The sequence below is a fragment of the Myotis brandtii genome, unplaced genomic scaffold (genome assembly GCF_000412655.1).
Source record: "Myotis brandtii unplaced genomic scaffold, ASM41265v1 scaffold325, whole genome shotgun sequence".
NCBI classification, from domain to species: domain Eukaryota; kingdom Metazoa; phylum Chordata; class Mammalia; order Chiroptera; family Vespertilionidae; genus Myotis; species Myotis brandtii.
This window is the reverse complement of record NW_005362486.1, coordinates 2,245,708-2,261,929: the sequence shown is the minus strand read 5'-3', so window position 1 is coordinate 2,261,929 and position 16,222 is coordinate 2,245,708. Positions and strand designations below refer to the sequence as shown.

Here is a 16,222-nt window from a genome sequence, read left to right as displayed (position 1 = left end):
AGAGCCCATGCCTCCAGGCCAGCACCCCTCAGGGACTCCCATCACCCACTGTGGGCACCTCCTCAGCCACCTGCCACTCCCCGTGTGCAGCTCATGAGACTGGAGGGCCATCTTCTGAGTCCCTCCTGGCTGGACCTCCCCTCTGACCTCAGTCCATGTCCTACCCTCTCGCCCCTCCCTGCTGAGCCTCCTCTTTAGCTCACGGTCTTTTCTTTGTATTTCCACCAGATGGGATAGCAGAGGAAGGTCAAGGTGGAAAGGGAGGGGGTGCTCTGTGCACAAAGCAGAAGGGAGGAGGAACGGGGAGGGGAGGGGGGCTCCCCCAAAGGGACCTGGGACAGTGGGAGGACTTGTTGAAAAGCATGAGTAAGCTTTTTCTGCCCGCACCCTGGACCCTCTCCAGCGCAGAGTGCACACAAGCGCAGGTGCTATTAATAAAGCACTTAACCCTGGCGAAGTCCTCCCCCGTCAATGCCTCCTCGCAGCAGCCATCGGCAGAGGACAAGGGAGTGACCGCTGGGCCTTCTGGAGGAGGGGAGGAGTCCAGCCCGTGGGGACGGCCGAACACAGCTGGCCTCACAGGCCGAGGCTGGCCCACGGATCAGTCTGTCCACCCAGACGCAGGTGGGCCCACGCCCCAACAGCAGCTCAGGAGAGGGGCTATGAGGTGCTTGGTAATGGGGCACAGTGGAGAGAAGACGGGCTATGCAGCCAGGCAGACAGGGTGTGACCTGAGGCTTTCCCACTAGCTGTGCCGTCACTCTGGGTCTGTTTCTCTGAAAAAGGAGGATAATACCCTTTTCTATGACTATGAAAGTTAAATAAGATAGCATACATTTACGTGCCGTGCCTGACACAGTCACGCATAAGAAACGATAGTTCCCTCTCAGGTTGCTAGAACAGTGAACAAGTTTTTGAGGCGAAGGCCCCACATTTTGCGAATCAATTAGAGGCAGGTGGCTGACCTGAGTCTGATCTGTAACACCTGCTGAGTTCACCATCCGGTGACCCTGAGAATAGACGGACTAATGCCGCTGCTTGCCTGTCCTGTGTGGACGTGTGTGTCAGTCTCCGCGTCTTAGGTCTTTGACTGGGTAGTAAATGCTGCAGAACAGGGAGCGGACATTACTCCTCTTCTGCGGCCCGAAGGCGCTGACTCCCACGGTGTCCTGCTCCCAGAAGGGCTTGGGGAGATCTAGGTTCTACACAGTCAGCTCGTTCTTTCTTCTCCGTGTGCAGGGGGCACTGTGCGTTTGCAAGGGCGAGGATGTCCTGAAGCTGCCCCCAAGCACATCTGATCACTAAGTCTCTCTGTTTTCACTGTTGCTTTGGAGAACAACCCTGAGACTGGTTCTGGGGAGATGTAGCTCCGTTTTAGGAAAGAGGGTAGAAAAGGTGCAAAAAGGGCAAAAAATCAATATAGGGATGTTCTCATTCTAGTGCAGTAGGGACCACAAATATGTCGACTGGTTCATTGGAAATGCTGGTTAAAGAAAGAAACAACCACTGAAAAGACACATTTTTACTTTAGTTTAAAATATATACATTTATTTATTTTAAAAGACATACATATATTTTATATGGAACCAAGATCTTTTTCTAATGAAAATTTGTCATTTTACTTGCATGAACCTCTCCTGTAATATAACATCTATAAATTCCATCTTTATTTAAAATAGAATAAGAATTTTGACATTTGGGAAGTAGTCTAGCTGGCGGATCTTCCTAGATTTTTATTGTGTATTCCAGTTTCTTAACATCTGCCTCACTGCACCTTACTGTATGGTGTTTCTAATCGAATTTGAGTCATGAGTCTTTTCAGAGCACTCCATTTAGGGTTTTTTGGGTGTGTGTGTGTATGTATGTGTGTGTGGTGGTGTTTTTTCTTAGTAACAATAACTCTTTCTTTTTGCACTCATATTTCATTGATTTGCAGAATGGTTGATTACATTGCATGGTTACACTAGCACATGTAACGGGCACACACCAATTTTGTACAAACGCCGCTAACTTCCTGATAAGCAGATAAATTCGCCAATGAACATCCTGCAAAGTAGCCTGTGTATCTCGAGCATGCAGGGCAGCGTGGGCAGCGGTTCTGCTGGTTTGCAGCAGACATGGGGGCCTCGTACAACCTGAAACGCGGCTAACGGAGATCGGGTCTCAGAACCTCTGTAGCACATGCTGGTTCCCTGCTGTCCTCTTTCTCAGGCGGAAGTCAGTTCTCTCTGGCCTGTGTCGTCTTGTCGTGGCCACTGTTCCGTGGCATTAGCAGCTACAGAAATGTATTCCGATGATAGGATGCTCCTGGGATGGAGACTACGCCCTGGCCTTTTTGCTGTTAGGATGGTGTCATCCATTAGCTGCCGCGCTGCTGGTCCCTGAAGCACCCAGTGATATTTCTTGCTATTGCATTTTGGCTGGAAGATGCTAGACTCCTGCTGGAAGCAGTGGCTCCCTAGAAAGCAAGAGTGGGTGAGAGACCAGGCAGAGGGCCCACTCTGGGGGTGGGTGGGGGGCGGGGGCTGCACTTCCTCCCCAGCTTCTGGCCTGTCCCCCACTCCGGATCCCAGCCTCCCCTGCCCTGCCAGGTGATTCCGCTCATTTCCACCCAAAATATGGCTGTTTTCTGGGTTGTAGCCCCGCCCCAGCACACCATGAGCAGCTTTACAGAATATTCTGTGTGGGAAGAGGGGGAAACCAGTCCCAGCAGGCCCCCCACCCGTAGGCATTGACCACCGCAGTGCGCCAGGCCTCTGCTGGCATCTTCACGCGTCAGCTCAGGACCCCCAGCCCCACAGGAGGTGGGCACCGCCATTATCCACATTTTACAAATAACGAAACTAGTCTCAAGGAAGGTACCACATGCCCATGGCCCCACAGGATTTGAACCCAGGTCTGTGTAACTCGAGGCTCTGCTTTCTTGCCCACTGAGCTGTACAGCTTCCACAGTGATCCAGGAACCCACGGCATCTCTGAGCTCCAGCAGGTGAAGCAAGGGGACCCCAGCTTTCAGCTGAGGCACAGAGCCTGGTCTGGGAGAGGCGTGGGGTTTTATATGCCCCGCCCTAGTGCCAGATTCCGCGCGGCTGCCCGTTAGTCCCTTCCTGTCTTCTCCCTTCCCATCCATCACATTCGCAAGCCTGGTCAGCACCCAGCCAGGGGCACAGTCTACTCTGCTGGCTGCCGCCCGCCCCCACATCTTGTGGGGGGAGGCTCTTCATTGGCCGCGCTGAGCCGAGGCCTGGCCCAGGCCCCCCTGAGCCCTCTGTCATCACAAGAGCCAAAGGCAGGAAAAGCACCAGGCGGCTTCCCTGTGTGATTCTTTTATTGAAATATAATTCACACACCATAAAACCCACACTTTTACACTGCACCCTTCAGAGCTTTGTGGTATATTTACAGACTTGTGTCATCATCGCCACTATCTATTCCAGAATATTTCCTCGTCCCTGAGAGAAATCGGTACCGTTAGCATCACTCCCCAGCCCCAGAAGTGCACTTTCTGTCTCTATGGACCGGCCTATTTCGGATATTCCGCATGAACGGAATCATATAATTGGGGTATTTTGTGATGGTTCTGTCCCTTGACATAACGTTTTCACGGCTCACCCGTCTTGTGATACGTATCAGTGCTTCATCCCATGTTATAGCTGACCCGTGCGCTATAGTTTGAATGGACCACGGCTTGTTCATCCACCCATCAGCTGATGGACAGTGGCTCGTTTCTACTTTCTGGCTTCTGAGTAACGCTGCTATGAGCACTCATAGGCTGCCCAGGATTCTGAGCCCGTCCCAGTCTTAGAGACTCTGACAGACTCCCAGCTCTCTCGCCCATAGCGCCAGAGCCCCACGAGCTGGGCTCACCCCTGAGGGGAAACGGGGCTGCTGCATGCCCAGTACAGCCCGGGCCCTGCGCGCGGGCTCCCGGTCACGGAGGTGTGAGGAGGTGAAATCTAGCAGCTGCCTCTGCATGCTTCACGTGTCTGCCACCTTCACTGTGCCTCGCCTAAGTTCTAAGGGAATTACACCTTCATCTCCGTCGGAGCCCACTTACAGCATCCATCCGTCGGTCTCTTACAAACAAATATAGTGCGGTAGGAGGAGAGGACCTGGTACCCGGAGGCAGGATCTGGAGTTGAGTTTCACTGCCCCATCCACCTGCCAGGGGACCTGGGCCTCAGTCTCCTCTGCTGTAAAATGGGGTTTCAACCTGCAGCTCATTGCGCTGTTGTGAAGATAAAATGAGATGCCCACACAGCCACTGCTGCAGCTGCCTCCAGTCTCACTCCGGGACCCCTTCATCAGCCCTGCCTTGGAAAATGCGGAGAGAAATCCTGACACTTGTAGAGAATCTGGGAAGGAAAAAGTAAGAAAAGCTTGAGAAGCAAGAAAATGGCTTAGGAAGAGGGAACCATTCTTGATCCAAAATAGCTTGCCTGCTACTTTCTCCTTAGACGTTGTCACGCTCCCTATCTAAGGTCTCACTCATCAGAGATCTGTTTAAAATTGTAAAATCCCTTTCCAAAGCAGATGCCTCGGGGCGTCCAGGAGGCCATCGATCATTCACAGCTTAGTGTGAATTAGTCCAAAGCTTGCCTTTCTACTCCCACTCAGCTGGGACCAGCCTCATGGGAAGCTGCCAGCCTGGAAGACTGGAACTTATTTTACTGGTTGCAGGGCTTTTTGAGAAGACGAGCCAGGATGGGGTGGCAGAGGAAGGGTTTCTAGCAGTTCTTCTCCCCACGCCCCAAGCCCCTGACCTTGCTGAGAATCTGACAAAAGCTTTGTCTGCATCACCACAAACATAGTTCCAGAGAGTAGACCCTGAGGTCCCAGAAGCCAGAGGCCTCAGACTCAGAATGCTGATGTCAGAAAACACAGGCCCGTGAGAGAGGTGCATGGAGGGGTTGGGGAGGGCTGGCCTCGGCCTCCAGGGCATGTGCAGCAGGGAGACAGGCGTTAACAGGGTTTGCTGGAGGAGCTGGGATGTGGGCTGCGTGCGCCTGGGAGGGGGGGCGAGGGTTCAGGATTGGGAGGGAAGAGGAGGAGGGGGAATCATTTGGATTCGAATTACTCCTGACAGATCATCAATGTCCCTGACTGGCCTGCAGTTCCTTCTGGCCAAAGGGACCGAGCTCTCCTCCCAGTTGTGAGATGACATCGTCTTGTCCCCTTATTCTCCTCTGTGCGGCCTGGGGAACCTGCGGCGCCTCGGCCTGGGCTGTGACGGCTGCCTCTCCAGGCAGAGCAGCTCAGGCGCCCGCACCTGTGGCGCTTGGGTGGAGGCACACCTGGAGGCTGGGAGTGAGGCCGGCTGGGCTCCTGCTGCCGTCCTCTGTCAGTGCTAGGGGAGCTTTAGGTCCTGGATTTCTGCCTGGAACATCAGGACGTAGGGAGAACAGACCCTGGAAGCTGCCCTCCGACTCCGCCCTAGGGCAGCTGCAGTCCAGGGCATGCGTCACAGTGGCCGCTGTCGCAGTAGCGAGTCCCAGGGAAGGAGACAAGATTGGGGTCTCCACCAAAGACCAGGTCAGGTTGTCAAAGGCCAGTCAGCTCCAGGGTTGGATGTAGCTGAGCTGAAAAGAGGGGTGTGGGAGAGTCTGGCTTGTATTGAGCCCCAGAACACTCCACGGGAGCCTGCAGCTCAGATTCCCCCCGGAAAACATGGCCAGGGGAGATTTCCAACCTCAAAGCACCCCCGAGAAGCCTGCAACCCGGGTTAGGAGGAAATGCCCCCATTATATGACCCAGGTTAGAAAGAAATGCCCCATCATGTGACCCAGGATAGGCGGAAACACTCCCATCATGTGCACAGGGGCTGGAGTGGTCCAGCGACCAGGAAGGGACGCCATCCGCAGAAGGGAGCACCCTCATTCATGTGCGAAGGGCTGCTGGGGCTCCTGGCACCTGTCCGGAAAGTGACCTGTGACGTTTACAGAGATGGAGCCACGTGCCCCAGCAGCAGGCTTATCCTCTTTGTTATTTAACAGACACTCAGAGAGTGTGCCGGACAGCGTCCTAAGCACCTTACCAATAATAACTCATTTCATCTTTACTACAGCCCTGAGGTAGGTGGAATTCTTCCCCCATTTTACCGGGGAGGAAAGAAAAAGGAGGCGAAGGCCTCAAGCTGGTGAGAGACCAGGATGCAAAGCTGGCAGGTGGGCCCTGAGTCCATGTTCTCGCCTGCTGCTCCCTGCTGCCTCCCAGACTCCTCCTGAGAGCTGAGCAGTGTGCCCCCCACCCCGCCCCACGAATACTCATGAAACATCCCAGCAGGTGCAGCACTTTTACCAAGTCAGCCGGTGGGACTCTGGGTGGGACCCCGGCCGGGCTCCCCACCCCCTCACACCACAGATACACAAGGGAATGGTGACAAGTGCCAGTGACACCTTAGGTCCCTATCAGTCATTCAACAAAGACAGCGAACGCTTCACCTGTGCGGGCATGTTCCCCCGCCGATGAGGGGGGTGGAAAGGCAGGTGTGGTCCCTTCTCTCAAACACTTGCAGCCTGTCTCACTGGGGCGACAGAGCTAACCCATCTGTGGGAGGCTGAGCAGGGCAGGCTCGGAGCTCCTGGGAGGGGCAGCAGGACGAGCCCACGGGTTGGGAGCGGGTTAAGAAGACACCATCTTGCCTTAGGGTGAGGTGGTTGAAATAGGCTGAGGGAGGAGAGCAGCTTTGAGATGACAGGAGGGTGAAGAAGGGGAAGATGGTAGATTTTTACAAGGGAAAACTAGACAGCAGTGAAAATGGACAGCTGTAGTTACACAAAAATGCCAAACATGGATCTCGCGGCTACACTGTGGAGTGAGAGATACACGCTATATGACTCATTTATGGGGTCCCAAAACCAGACCATACTGTGTAAGGATGTTACATGGACACTAAAACCATAAAGAAAAGCAAGGACATAAGTACCCTAAAAACCAGGTTATCGTTGGGGGTAGTGATTGGGCGGGGAGGGTCGAGCAAGGGGCTCCGGGTGCTGACAGTGCCCTATTTTTTGACCTGGGTGGTGGTCACATGGGTGTTTGTGATGATACATGAAGCTACACGTTCTAGTTCTTTGTGCTTCTCTGTGTGCGCAGGTCAGGGGGAGAGGAGTAAGAGCCAATGAAAGGAAGCTCTGAGCCAGGGCGACTGCAGGAAGGGGGCACTCCTTGTGCCTCTCTCCATTCTAAAGACTGTTTTGTCCATTTCAGCATCTCTGAACCAGGGTGCACCCTGCTGTTGATGATGAAACGTGGGATGTTTTGGGGCCTCGCCATCCTGCTGCCCCCTCTGGTTGGCCTCTGAGCCTCCTAGAGCAATGTAGAGCCGACACCATGGGCCTCAGGCCTCGCCCACAGGGACCACTGAGAGGGTGCGGCTGGCCCTGGGCGACGCTGGGCACCGGGAATGGGAAGGGAAAGCTGGCCCTGTCCTGCTCCACAGCCAGCTTGGGGCCGAGGACCCGGTGAGGCTCCTTCCCAGGCTGTGTCCCGTGGTGACCTGGCCGGCCTTGTGCTTATCGGCATGGCTAGGGGGTGGGAGGACAATCTCGGGGTGGCTCTCAGTGACAGCATTCGCCTGGCCCCCCTCCACCAGCACTGGCCAAGCCTCCTTCCGACCCAGGGCCCCCTGGAACCCATTCTTCAAACTGAAAGACGCCTCAGCTTCAGCTGAGCCCGGAGACTGTGGCTGTGGGCTGCGAAGGGAGGTGTCAGAGGGAGGCAGGGACCATCGGGGTTAGATTCCCAAGGACGTTCCTGATGGCATCTGGTGCCATCAGCACCTCCCTATGTAACTCCTTCTCTGGAGACTCAACGTTCATGGAGGGTAGGATGTCTGGGAGGCGTCGCCACACTGTATGGAGTGAGCCATGGAGCGCGCCTTCACCGGCATAGCGCATGGAGCCGCCCCCCACGCCTTCGTTATTTTCCGTCTACTCGGAGGAAACTAAACATCAAACAACCAATCGCCAAGGTCACACCGCGGATGAGTGGTTGGCAGGACTGACCTCTCCAGGGCCATCCCCCGAGCCACAGGGCAGCACTCCTGGTCACCTAGTCACGCGGCCCCACGCGGCCCTGAGGGGGATCTGTCCTTTCCTAGCTTGTCTGCGCCTTTTCCAGGAGGAATTACCTGCTTCCAAAGGCCACTGCCTGCGCCTCCCTCCCGGCTTCCCCCAGGAACCCCCGAGAGCAGCCACACGGCGAGGCGGCCCCCAGTCTCACTGGATGCCTGCCCTGTCCTTGGCCCCGAGTCCTTCCAGTTGTGCTAAAAGTAGCACGGCCAGGCCCAGGTCTGCTCGGGGCCAGGCTATTTTGATTGTGTCCTCAGGAACCATCCCCTGCCGACGCCGATGAGGGGGGTGGAAAGGCAGGTGTGGTCCCTTCTCTCAAACACTTGCAGCCTGTCTCACTGGGGCGACAGAACTAAACCGTCTTTGGGGGGCTGAGCAGGGCGGGCTCGGAGCTCCTGGGAGGGGCAGCAGGACGAGCCCCTCCCAGGAGCGGATACAGCGTGCATCTTTCACTCCACAGTGTAGCCGTGAGGTTCATGGTGGGTATTTTTGTGTAACTATAGCTGTCCATCTTCACTGCTGTCTAGTCTTCCCCGTCTTCACCCTCCTGTCATCTCAAAGCTGCTCTCCTCCCTCTGGGCGCTGCTATTTCAACCATCCTCACCCCAAGGCAAGATGGTGTCGTCTTAACCCGCTCCCAGGAACCATCAGATGTGGCGCCAGGAACGTTCCAGTGCACACACCTGTCCCCCAAGCTGCACCAGCTGCTGCCCCCCACCCCACGGCCTCCATCACGTGCCCCCTGAGATCTTGGTTCCTGGAGAGAGGGGCGCTGGGACCTGCAGTCTCACAGGACAAGGGGTTAACACCCTCATCCACAGAGAACACCAGCCGGCCTCCGTGACGCTCCGCTTGGCCCTCTCCATGCAGCGGGAGCGTGTTCGTCTGGGTTTATGACATCCACACACACGGAGGCCACACCAGAAGCCGCCTCAGAGACAGCAAACACTGCTTCCGTGGGGGCTGAGAGAGCTCCTTCTCTGGGGGTCCTTACAGTGGAAGAGATTCGCATCTGGCTGGCTTATAGGAGTCCTAGTGCAGGGCTCCCGCCCCGAGGGCCCACCCCCTCCTTCACTGGGAGGGCCTGGTCCTTCTTCAGAGTCCACAGCAGGCCCACCTCCGGGGGCAGGGGGCCGGGGGGGGGGAGCCCTCCCAACCAATCAGCCCCACCCCTGTCTCTCACCACCGCCTTCACTGGGAGGGCCTGGTCCTTCTTCAGAGTCCACGGCAGGCCCACCTCCGGGGGCGGGGGGTGGGGAGGGAAGCCCTCCGGACCAATCAGCCCCACCCCTGTCTCTCACCACAAAGTGGACTTACACCTGCCCTTGAATAAAGAGGTTTCCTTTCACCCAGCGCCCGCCCCTCTCAGCTCCGAGCTCTTCATGTCAGGCACCTTTTACTAGCGGACGCCCAGGCGGCGGCTTCCCAGCACCTGTAGGTGGTGAACAGGTGCGGCCGGCTCTGCTAAGGAAATAAGTTGGCCATCGTTTGGGGGTTGGTTCACTCATCTGTTCAATACCCGGCATTGAACATCTACTCTGCCTGCTGCTGGTCTGCACACCGGAGACACAGTATCTAATGAGACTGGGCTCCGTCTGGGGTCCTTCCCCGGTTGTCACGCAGTGGGCTGTGCAGTCATTCACCTGCAGTGAGGCCAGCTTTGCCCCAGGGGATTGCAACGGCCTCCCCAAGGATTTCATTCGTGCGTGACAGGTCTTTGCTCATGCAGGGAACGTGGGGCAAAGAGCATCCAGAGAAAGGAACAGCATGTGCAAAGGCAATGGAGGCACGGAAGGGCCTCGTGGGGCCCAAGAAAGCTAAAAAGCTTTGCTGTGTTCTCAGACCCGCTGGCCATGGGCAGCCTGGCTCCTTGGTGAGAAGGATGGGAACTCCGTGGGGCAGGGAGCAGGGTGTGGGCACCACCCCTTCCCCAGAAGGTGTGGGCACACAGAGCCCCTGCTGCTCTGCCTCCGGTGGCTGCAGTCTCTCCTCCCAGCCTCCAATCGGGAGGAGACTGGCTCCTTGACACGGAGGTGCTTTCCTTCCGTTAGAATCTTAACGTTGCACGTGTCACAAGGCCCGCTGCCCCGGCTGGCAGGCCGGTCGGAGGTGTGAATTAAACAACGCAGGGTTCTGATGACTTGGGTCTGGGGTGCGGAGGCCGGCAGAGCCGCTGCTTCCTTTGTCACCGATAATGAGGGCGCTCCGAGGCTGATCATAAACTCATTCCTTAGAGCCCTTCAGGCACCTTGCTGACATCATCCAATAACATGAGGAGCCCCTCTTACTGAGCTGTACAAGTACAGTTTCACTTACTCATTAGATGACTTTGTACGTGGCATGCCTGCGCTCACAGCTAGTCAAAAGCCGGGATTTGGGTCCCAGTCTTTGGGGCTTTAGGAAGCCCAAACACCACTCTGGCCGGCTTCGCCCTCTGCCCCAGGAGCCCCCCGATCGCCTCTGGCTTCCAGGGCAGGGCTCTGACCCACTCAGACACTCACCGAACCTTTATTCCAGGTGCCTGGTGCACAGGCCTGGAAAGACACACAGACCCAGCTATCACGTGGTGCTCCGCTCGAGGAGCTGGAAGGACCCCTTCCCACTGCCCCTCAAAACTCCCATTGTTGAGCGAGACCTGTTCAGCTTCCCCAGCCTCTGGCCGACACCCTCTCTCCTTGGCCTCTATGGCGCTCATTTCCCAAACCACAGCACCTGTGGCTTTGTCTCTGCCGCTCAGCAGTCACTGCTGTGTCGTCTGCAGGTGGAAGGTGAGTTAATAAGACACGGTCTCTGCCACAGTGTGTGAGCGACACGTGGTCGGGGCATGGGCTGGAGAGCTCAGGGATGGCACAGACACTGCACCCCTTCCTCCCCCCCACCCCCAGCCACCGACTCGACCTTGTCAAATGGCATCATGAGTGATGGGAGGGAAACGACTCAACTCAGAAGGGCTGCGTCGCAAACTGCAGGGAACACAAGGCAGGGCGCACGGGAGAAGCCGTTCAGCACTTCGCCTGCAGCGTGGGAAGGCGGCACCGAACGGCTGCCTTACACAGTCTGGGTGTGATGCTTAGTAAAGGAACGTAAGTGCGTGAAGACTTACAGGCTATGACGTATTACAAGAGCAGGGATGTCGCTCTATGTGTCTCCTGCTTCCTAGGATGCCTGGCATGAATCTGGGCACACAGTGGGTATACAGCACATGTCAGTTCACTTACATGGAGTTGATTCATTCACCCCATTTGCCACCTCTGATAGTCCTGTGGCTTTCAATGTCACTGTGCGTCTCCACACTGGCAATGCCTGCCCTGCCGCTGGGGGTCGGGGAGGACCAGGTGCGGAGGATGCAGAGTGCCTTGGAGGCTATTAACATATATAACGGCCCCATTATTGGGGTTTGAGTTGAGGCTGGGGCCCCTCATTGTGGAGCCAAAGGCATGGGGCAGCCACTCTCCAAGCCCATTCTTTTGGGAAATAAACATTACGCTTTCTCCAGTTTGGGCTTCCAAACCACAGGCCCAGAAGAGTGCCTGTGACACGGGCATGGTCCCCAAGGGGCCCAGGCCGCCACGTGCCCACCCCTCACTAGCCCTTCACCTCTCGTTTCAGCATCCCTACCCCACGGAGGATGAGAAGAGGCAGATCGCGGCCCAGACAAACCTCACCCTCTTGCAAGTCAATAACTGGTGAGTTAGCATCGTCCACCCACAGGCTCTCAGATGCAGAGGCCACTTGCTTGGCAAGAGAATGCGCAGCCTGGAGGAGAGACGGAATGCCTAGTCCTGCCTCGGTCGGTCGCAGCCACCACGCCAGCCCTCCCATTCGGACTGGCAGCCGAAAGCCAGAATCAGCACAGGCCCGATCGCTTCATTTGCAGCTTCTTAGCGCCCTCTGCTGGGAAACTGTGCTGCGAACATCACTGGCTAGAAAACCCAGGCCCAGCTGCACTGCAGACACACACAAGTGCCTGCAGCCAAGGACTGCTGGGGCCACCAGTGGTCACCTGGTCTGCCCCCACCTATGTGAGCTTAACTAAAATGTTCTGCAAAGTAGTAGTGGGAAGGAGGAGGAAGTGTCCGCCGTCCTGACCGCACAGGGGCCTCAGCTTCCCCTTCTCTGTGTCCAGCTGGGCTGTGAGAAATCTGAGGGGGGCAGGGTTTGGCTGGGTGGGAATACACACAGGATTGGGCTCCCTGATCCAAGCCCTCAGCCCTCGGAGAGAAGTCAGAGGTTAGTGCCTTTGACTAAGGGGGCTCTTCCGTCCTCTGTTCAACCCTGACAGGTACGAGTAAAGATTTCTGACCCTCACCCATCCATCCCATACTGCCTTATGGTTACCAAGTGATTCCATGAGTCCTTGGGGCCCGGGGCCTTTTTACCAGCTGGGCTTTCACCCCCAATCAGACCCCAGTCTGTTCTGTACAGTGGACCGGCTGCTGAGTCTGGAAGCAGCTTAGCCCTCTCTGCGCGCGCGCACACACACACACACACACATGCATGCACACCCCACCACCACGCAGGTGTGACTAACCAGGTCTCCACCTTCACCCCTGGCCAGGTTCATCAATGCCCGGAGGCGAATCCTGCAGCCCATGCTTGATGCCAGCAACCCAGACCCTGCCCCTAAAGCCAAGAAGATCAAGTCCCAGCACCGGCCCACCCAAAGATTCTGGCCCAACTCCATCGCCGCGGGGGTGCTGCAGCAGCAGGGCGGCGCCCCGGGGACAAACCCCGACGGTAAGGACTGGAGCTGGACTGGTGGGCGGGACAGCTGCGCAAAGATCCACGGGCGGAACATCTGCTCGGCCAGTCATCCCTCCCTGACCCCTCTCAAAGGGGGTGGACAAACCGGGGAGGAGGGTTTTGCATTATTTTAACAGGCCAGGAGCGACCTCCCAGAGGCCAGGGGAGCCAGTGGTCATCGGGGCCCATGACTGCTCCACGGAGCCCCTCCTCACTCCCACTCCCGCCGAAGTTGCTTAGAGCCAGTGCCGTCTGTAAATACAGGAGAGGCAGCGGCTTGTGCACGGAGGCGAGAGGGGCTTTGTTTCCCAGCTTCTCCATCACACTCTTCACAGACACTGTTTTAACTGCCGGTTGCCTGGTGCATAATGAATAATTCAATGAGCCAGACATTTATAGCTCAGCACAGGGTAGCTCTGTGGGGGAGGGGGAGTGAAGGTGTTCATGTGTGCATCCCTACCTGCACGTGTGCATACCTACGTGCGTGTGTGCGTCCCTACCTGCACGTGTGCATACCTACGTGCGTGTGTGCGTCCCTACCTGCACGTGTGCATACCTACGTGCGTGTGTGCGTCCCTACCTGCACGTGTGCATACCTACGTGCGTGTGTGCGTCCCTACCTGCACGTGTGCATACCTACGTGCGTGTGTGCGTCCCTACCTGCACGTGTGCATACCTACGTGCGTGTGTGCGTCCCTACCTGCACGTGTGCATACCTACGTGCGTGTGTGCGTCCCTACCTGCACGTGTGCATACCTACGTGCGTGTGTGCGTCCCTACCTGCACGTGTGCATACCTACGTGCGTGTGTGCGTCCCTACCTGCACGTGTGCATACCTACGTGCGTGTGTGCGTCCCTACCTGCACGTGTGCATACCTACGTGCGTGTGTGCGTCCCTACCTGCACGTGTGCATACCTACGTGCGTGTGTGCGTCCCTACCTGCACGTGTGCATACCTACGTGCGTGTGTGCGTCCCTACCTGCACGTGTGCATACCTACGTGCGTGTGTGCGTCCCTACCTGCACGTGTGCATACCTACGTGCGTGTGTGCGTCCCTACCTGCACGTGTGCATACCTACGTGCGTGTGTGCGTCCCTACCTGCACGTGTGCATACCTACGTGCGTGTGTGCGTCCCTACCTGCACGTGTGCATACCTACGTGCGTGTGTGCGTCCCTACCTGCACGTGTGCATACCTACGTGCGTGTGTGTGCATCCCTACCTGCATGTGTGCATCCCTTCCTGCACATGTGCGTCCCTACCTGCATGTGTGCATACCTACATGTGTGTGTGCATCCCTACCTGCATGTGTGCATGCCTTCCTGCATATGTGAGTCCCTACCTGCATGTCTGCATCCTTACCTGCATGTGTGCATCCCTACCTGCATTGTGCGTCCTACCTGCATATGTGAGTCCCTACCTGCATGTCTGCATCCCTTCGTGTGTTCGTCCCTACCTGCACGTGTGTCCCTATCTGCACGTGTGCGTCCCTATCTGCATGTGAGTCCCTACCTGCATGTGTGCGTCCCTCCCTGCATGTGTGCGTCCCTACCTGCATGTCTGCATCCCTTCCTGCATGTGTGCATTGCTTCCTGCATGTCTGCATCCCTCCCTGCATGTGTGTGTGCACTTATGTGGCTGCATGGTGGTTGCTGTGTGATGGGCAGTTGTCTCATGAGGGATGGCAGGAAAAGCAGATTGTGAGCTGGGTCAACCAGGGGGAGAATTCCAGCTCTCGCCTGTGTCCCCTCCAGCTAATGCCTTCACTGTCTGAGACTCAGTTTCCTCCTCTTTAGAAGGGATAATACCTGCCCTGCACAGGTGTTAGCGAGTCACAAGTATTTAACATGTTTACACAGAAGCGGCTCAGTCCAGGTAGTAGGGGTGCTGCTGCCTGGGAGGGGCAGGTGGGGGCTGACACGGGCTTTATGCCAGCAATTGCCAGCTCACCACCCCTGAGCCGGCCCACTGAACCCTCCAATACTGAGGTCCCTGGCCTGACCCTCCCCTCCTCTCTCGCAGGCTCCGTCAGCTTGGACAACCTGCAGTCCCTGTCCTCAGACAATGCCACCATGGCCATGCAGCAGGCCATGATGGCCGCACACGACGACTCATTGGATGGGACGGAAGAAGAGGAGGAGGATGAGATGGAAGAGGAGGAGGAAGAGGAACTGGAGGAGGAGGCTGACGAGCTTCAAACGACGAATGTCAGTGACCTGGGCTTGGAACACAGTGACTCCCTGGAGTAGTTGGCAGCCCAGATGGCACTGATCACCCAGCAGGAGAGGAGTGTCGTCGGGGGGTTTCAGGGTGGGGGGGAAGGGGACATGGGCAGGCGGCACCGAGGAAGTTGGGCCCTCGCTTCCCAGAATCAGTAGCTTGACAAAATGCAGAGGAGACACCTGCTCCTTCCCGACCACCGAGCTTCTCTGACCCCATCGCTGCTTCCCCGGAACGTGGAGGACTCTGGGGGGCCGACCACGCAGCCCTACGGACAGGCAGGAGTGAGATCTGGATCCAGCGACCCCGGAGGACAGATGGCACCCGAAGGCCCTGGCGGAAGGAGTGGATGGTTTACAGCCCTGCACTGAGGCAGAGCAGTGCTGTCCGCAGAGAGAGGCTCTGCCGGGGACAGAGCAGGAGAAAAGGCAAACACACTGGGGCTCCGGCCCCACCCCCTGAGAGACATTCAAGGGCAGGAGGAGCGACATCCCGCCAGTGGCTGGAGGAGTGGGCGGGGCTGCGGCATCACATCTTGCAGGTCAGAGTGAGACCTGGATTCCCAGGGCTCCCGAGAACTCTTCCCAGGCCCCATCTCTGGGTTCAGGCAACATGGACTTGGGAGAGAGGGAAGGAGCCACCAGTACCTAGGCAACATGGACTTGGGAGAGAGGGAAGGAGCCACCAGAACCTCTCTCTCTCTCTCTCTTTCTCCCTCCCTCCTTCCCTCTCTCCCTCCCTCCCTGTGAAAAGAGTGGTAAGCTGGGCTCAAATTGCAGATTTAGAGGGGTCCCTTCACCTGGGTCTTCAGGACCCAAGGAGGTGGCAGAACCTGAGCTAGGAGGCGCGTCAAGGTGACTTGGGGAGTGACGGCTATTCTAGGTGTTCACAGAACTCGGCTCCTGTAACGACAGGACAGTGGTGTCTCATCCCAGATGTGCCAGCTCAGACGGAGCTCCGTGCACGCTCCACCCCCCACAGACCATCAGAGAGGGTGGAGCCAGGTTAGCTGGGACCTCTCCACCCTCCAGGCCCCCAGCTGACGTGCTGCTCCAGGCCGGCTTCATCAGCCTCCATCCTCTCCTTCATTATATCCTTCAGAGAAACAGTGGAGAGAAGCATCCAGCCCAACGAGAAGCCAGGGGTTGGAGAAGGTGCTACATCCCTCCTCCCATCGATTTCCAAAG

General features: G+C 57.0%; 1 protein-coding gene across 4 annotated transcripts in view; it reads left to right on the top strand.

Moving 5' to 3' along the window:
• PKNOX2 (PBX/knotted 1 homeobox 2) overlaps positions 1-15,663 on the top strand; it is a 291,449-nt gene extending 275,786 nt beyond the window's left edge. For all 4 annotated transcript variants that reach the window (XM_005870910.2, XM_005870912.2, XM_005870911.2 and 1 more), the window contains 3 exons: positions 11,682-11,758; positions 12,631-12,809; positions 14,838-15,663. In XM_005870910.2, the coding sequence (XP_005870972.1) occupies positions 11,682-11,758; positions 12,631-12,809; positions 14,838-15,064 (483 nt within the window). In that variant the 3' untranslated portion in view covers positions 15,065-15,663. The remainder of the gene's footprint in view (positions 1-11,681; positions 11,759-12,630; positions 12,810-14,837) is intronic.
• The last annotated feature ends 559 nt before the right edge of the window (positions 15,664-16,222 follow it).